This window comes from Castor canadensis, chromosome 8 (genome assembly GCF_047511655.1).
Source record: "Castor canadensis chromosome 8, mCasCan1.hap1v2, whole genome shotgun sequence".
In the NCBI taxonomy this organism is placed as follows: domain Eukaryota; kingdom Metazoa; phylum Chordata; class Mammalia; order Rodentia; family Castoridae; genus Castor; species Castor canadensis.
In genome coordinates this window covers 153,825,669-153,831,152 of record NC_133393.1, presented here as the reverse complement: position 1 = coordinate 153,831,152, position 5,484 = coordinate 153,825,669, and the positions used below count along the sequence as shown (strand labels likewise).

Here is a 5,484-nt window from a genome sequence, read left to right as displayed (position 1 = left end):
CTGGAGAGAGAAACACTCGGTCACACACCTGGTCTAGCAGCCACTTGTCTGTACGTCCTCCATCCCTAGTGTACCTGGACACCTGCCTGTTGAGCACCTAACTTGGCAGGATGGGCCCCTCCAGGGAAAGGCCGGACAGATGCAGGCTCTGGCCAGGCCCACCAGCCACTGCCTGCCAGCAGGGATGAAGTCCTCTTCCCGAGCCTCAGCAGCAAGGGTAGGGGGAGAAGTCAACTGCCTGCATTCAAATGTGCACTCTGCTAGTGACATGGGTAGGACCCTGTGACGGTTACATAACCATTCTGTGCCTCAGTTTCCCTACCTGCAGAATTGTACAAACCCAAGGTGCCGCACTTTCCTAGGTAGACTTGGCGGACAAACCTGCATGGCTAAGCTACAATGCTGGGCAGTGCTACAATGGGGAGCAAGGTGACAAGCGCCTGGCCAGGTAAGGTCAGGACTGGGACTCTATCCTGAGTGTGGTGGAGCTCGTGACAAAGCAGCTGTGAACAGGCTTCACTGGCCACTGTATGGAGAATAACAGATTATAGGGGACAAGGGCAGAAGCAGGAGCCCAGCCCTTCAGACATCTGGGCCTGAGGCTGGTAGGAGGCAAGTTTCAGGTGCCCACTCAGGAACCGGAGTTCCCAGTAGTGACCACCAGATGGCCGGGCTGAGTGCAGCAAGCAGCCCAAGGTGTTTCTGAACTTGTAGGCCAGAGGGTCCCGCTTGCGTTGGGCTGGAATCCCATTGTCCAGGGCCACACCAGGCCTGGGAGGTGCAAAGTCCTCTGGCTGTCAGTGTCCTGTCTGAGCTGAGACACACTCAGTGGTTGGAAGCTGGTCTTCATTCTCTGCCAGACCAGAGCATGTGCGGGTAGGGTTTGGTGTCTGGAGTGGGCACACAGTAGGTGCCCAAGTGACTGTTGCTGGATGAACCCCAGACACAATGTGGCTGGCTCATGCCGGACACACCAGGCTGCCCCAGGAGTGTCCTCCATAGATCTCGGCCCCGCCCATCCCATCCCCAGCAACCTCACCTCTAGTTACCCAACAAGCAGACCAAGCAGGGTTATCTCAGGCTCCCAGCATTTGCGCGTGCTGTGCCCCCTGCCTGGCAGCTTCCAGCTTTTAAGACTAAGCACAGATGTGGCCTCTAGAGACGCAGAGACTTCCATGGAGCTCTCTGGGGGAGTTGCCATGTCACTGTTTGGGGTATTTACATACTGCCCCCAACTCTGAGTATTCGTGTCAGTGTACGCTCAGGCTAAGTGGGTGATCGGGCCAGGTTTGCTGCACTACTGGACTTAATCCTGAGTAAGAGCCTGAGGGTTCTGCCACTACTCAGCTGTGGGGCTTCTAGTCATCCCCACCTCAGGGCCCAGCAACAACCTACCCAGGATGCAGGAGTGGGTGAAGGGCCCCTCGCTGGAATAGAGGCCATAGGTGCCCAGGTACGGTGACACCACCTTCTGGATGAGTGTCTCCAGGCGCAGGTAGTCCTCAGTCACACCCCTGGACTCATGTACCCCCTACAAAAGAGTGTGTGTGTCACATGCCTTTTCCCAGGCAGCCTGGTCCCTGCCTCCTTGCTCCTACATGTCAGGGCCAACAGTGACCTCCTTTCTAGTCCTCAAGTGTGTGGTCACTGTTGCTCCAGCACTGTCCTTTCTGGATGCACCACAGAAAAGGCCCTGTGCCAGAGGAGGCTGGACTACCTGTGGTCTCCAGCCTGGGCAGTCCTGTCACTGGTGTCTTGGGGGCTCTGGACAGTCTCTTGAGATGCCAGCTGACCTCACCTATGGAGCCAGGCTTGTCACCTGGGTCCCTAACTCACCTGCTCACCCCTAGAGTGGTGCAGGAAAGAGAGGCTGCCCTTGGGGTCAGGCCCAGTTCTATGCCCAGGTTGGGCAGTCAAGGCCATTTGCTTAACAAAACCCCCATGCGCTGTCCATGCTCCCTCCCGTCCCTCCTACAGGTCACTTTCTGGACCATATCCAACCCTGTATCTCCCCTGGACTGAGGGGACCTTGAACTACTCCCATTTCTTCCAGTTTTGTTTGAGCCTGAGGACTGAGGCCACCCTGGGCCACCTCCATCTTTTCCCCCCATGGTGGGCTGGCCACTCTGTGCCCCCAGCACTGTGGCACAGCACCAGGACTTGCTGAATGAGTGGGTGACTTACACGTGAGTGGGAGGCACCACTATTTGTGGGCCAGGACATCCCAGGTGCATTGCTCACGCAGTCAAGCCAGCAAGAGGTGCTGACAGAGACATCACTGACCTGGCCTCTCAGGAATGGATGTGGAGCCAACAGCCAGGCAGGGCAGGACAAGGGCAGGGAGCCTGGCCAGGTAACCTCCAGTGGATGAGCTGTCACCTGACTCTCAGGAGGCCAAGTTGGTAAAGGCACCGGAGCCCTGGCCTGGGGTTTGGCATGGAGCTGAGGGAATTGCTCAGTGAAGCCACCAGACTGACACAGCGTCCCACATCTCTCTGGGATGTCTCTGCCACAGCAGCAGATGCAGACATGGGTGACAATGGCCCCAGGTGTCACCTACTGAGGTGCAACAACCTCTCCTGAGCATCATGGCACTCCTTTTTTGTTTGTTTGTGGTGGTGCTGGGGATGGAACTCAGGGCATTCTGCATGCTAGGCAAGTGCTGGACCTCTGAGCTATACTCCAGCCCTTGATATTTTGAGACAAAGTCTCGTTACGTAGCCTGGGCTGGCCTTGAACTCTCAATCTTCCTGTTTTAGCCTCCTGAGTGCTGGGATTACAGGTGTGAATCACCACATCCAGCCCTTCTACTTCTATAACTTGTATGAAGTCCTATCTCCCCTACCCATTGTAGAGGTGAGGAAGTAGTGGTCCTGGGGTTGGGACCGTGATCCCAGGACCCTCTGGGAAGGAGCTGTGCTTCTGGGAGCCAATCAGAGGCACCCAGTAGGTCCTCAAAACAGGCTGTCCAGGAGTTCTGACCTCAGACCCACCCAAGACTTGAAACACCAGGGGCCAAATTCATCTAGGGCCCAGGATGAGGTCAGGGCACAAGTCCACGGCATACTGAGACAAAATCATATAAAGCTGGGGGAGAGGTGGTGGCTGGGCAATGACAGAGATGTGGTGAGGACTGGGGGAACGGGGGTGGGGGTGGGGTGGCACAGTGGAGCCACGGCAAGGAAGCTGCACATGGCACCACTAGGGGGCAGCACAGCCCAGGCCCAGCCCGCCTCACGAGATCAACTAGCCAAGTTTTCTTGGGACAGCTAAATCGGATCTCCAGCTCCTCAGGAAACTGGGTGTCCCCCCCAACCCCGCTGCCCTCATACCTGCCTTGGCAGCTGGGATATCTCGCTCTTTCATTCACACAGACCTAAAATCTGTGGAAATCCCATACACAGGCAGGCATTCAGCTTGGTTGCCAGGACAGCCATAAGCCTCCAGCCCAGCAGTGCCCCCAGCCCCCAACCCTACAAACCTCCCCATTCCAGCCTCTGCCTTGCTCTGGGGTCTTTGCTGGCTTCCCTCTGCCCCCAGACCCTCCCTTTTAAAGGATTTCCACATGCACACGGCGATGAGAAGAATGATTAGAGCTGTGGGGTCTGTGAGAATCAGGGTGAGGCCAGGCTCTGAGCAAGTGAGGCCTCTATTTCCCCTCCTGTAAAATGGGGTGGTGGTGGTGCCTCCTGGTTCTGTGATAGTGAGGTGAGCCAGGTGGCTGTAGGGTAACATGCCCACTGCGAGGTAGCAGACTGTGGGTGGCTTGTCGGCCCCCTTTCTGGGGCACTCTAGGTGCCGTATGGGTAGATGGCTGACAGGTGGTAGCTGCCCTTCCCCGGAGCGGTCCTTGCCGACAAAGGCCACCTGCACCAGGTGTCTGCACCTAGTGTATGTGGGGGGTGGGGGGTGGGGGGTGGGGGTGGGGTCGTGTCCATGGCCCTGTGACTGACTGAGAGGGTCTAGGCCCACAAGGAACAACTGTGGTTCCATCCACACTCCTGAGACTCATGGCCTTGCCTGCTCCGTCCCTGCCCCTACTGTCTCTCTCTGCCTCGGGGTCCCCAAACCTGAGCCTGGCCTTGCACCCATGACGCACCTGCAGCACCAGCAGCATCTGCACAATGGCAGGGGGCACACGGGCGTGAGCGCGGGCCAGTGCGTCCTCTAGACGCACGCTGAGGGTGATGGCGTTCCGGAAGTGCAGTAGGGCCAGCTGGCGCACGGAGGGCTCTTTACCCTGCAGACACAGAGCACCCCATGCCCCACGGCCACCTGGGCCTCATCTCCCTCCCATCCCCCACTTCTGGGGCTGGACACAGACACGGGCCCACTGGCCTGCAGGTAACCCTCCTGAGGAGAGTGCTGGCTGTCACACAGAGCCCTGTTACGCTCTGGCTCTACGGGCCTTTAGGAGGGAGGCAGCCTTACTTGCACCTCACATTTGGGGAGACAGGTTCCAAGGTTCAGGGCATGCTAGGCTCAGGCGGCCCATAAAAGCAGTGTGGGTCAGGGCAGGCGTGCCCATTGGGCTTGGCAGCATCCCTCCTGGGGCAAGGCCAGGGCAGGCTGTCACTGTACCTGCCCGTGTGGCATGACTTGGGCACCTGGGCTCCTCCCTCCCTCCTCAGGGCCCAGTGCACACCTGCACAGGGTAGAAGATGGCCTGCAGCGTGGGCAACACGTCACTGAAGAAGAAGTCCCAGGTTTCCGCCAGTGAGTCCAGCAGCTTCTGTCCTGTGGATACCAGGAACCATCATGACCTGTCCTGGGCAGGTGCCGGCAGACCCTGCTGTTCCCTCAGGACAGGAGCAGAGGGCAGGCCGAGCCCAGAGGTGCCTGCCAAGATTGTTTCTGCCTCCAGCACTGGCAGCTGTGCTGCCCTGAGCCCAGGGCTCAACCTCTGCACCTCAGGTCCCCGTCTTGTCAAATGGATGGTGACAGGGCCCACCTGCCAGAGCTGATGGGACAAGACAAGACTTAAGGCACTAGGCGCTCAGCACAGGGTCTGGTGTGACAGAAACACCAGCAGTCAGTTTCTGTTTCCATCTCAGCTGTGTCCCACATAGGGGCTCAGCTCACCTCCTAGTGTCCTCCCAACGGCCCAGCCAAGGGCTGAGGAACTTGTTCACCCATTTCCTGCTTTATCTGCTCATCCACAATACGTACAGATACCGTACTCTGGCCTAGGCCTGACAATCCGCACTGGGGACCCAGCCAGGCTTCCAACAACTCTGGATCCCATTTCTTGACAGGGAAGCAGGACACAGAACAGTCACAGGGAGGCTGAGGGTGAGGGGTGACCTTCAGGTCACAGCCCAGGCTGTGGTTTTGGGTTCCTTCCCTCCAGGGCCCAGGATGCCTATGGAAAGCCTTGGCGTCAGGGAGCCCCTTCCAACAGCAGCACCATGCAAATGCAGGGGGCAAGGATGGCTTCCCGGAGGAAGTACTGTCCCAGCTGGGGTTGGGGGAGACAGAATTGCC

General features: G+C 58.3%; 1 protein-coding gene across 6 annotated transcripts in view; it reads right to left on the bottom strand.

The window, feature by feature from the left end:
- Positions 1-5,484, bottom strand: part of Prr5 (proline rich 5) — a 53,168-nt gene that overhangs the window by 4,501 nt on the left and 43,183 nt on the right. For all 6 annotated transcript variants that reach the window (XM_074084668.1, XM_074084670.1, XM_074084669.1 and 3 more), the window contains 3 exons: positions 4,646-4,737; positions 4,100-4,240; positions 1,396-1,531 (listed from right to left, as the gene is read on the bottom strand). In XM_074084668.1, coding sequence (XP_073940769.1) covers positions 1,396-1,531; positions 4,100-4,240; positions 4,646-4,737 — 369 coding nt within the window. The remainder of the gene's footprint in view (positions 1-1,395; positions 1,532-4,099; positions 4,241-4,645; positions 4,738-5,484) is intronic.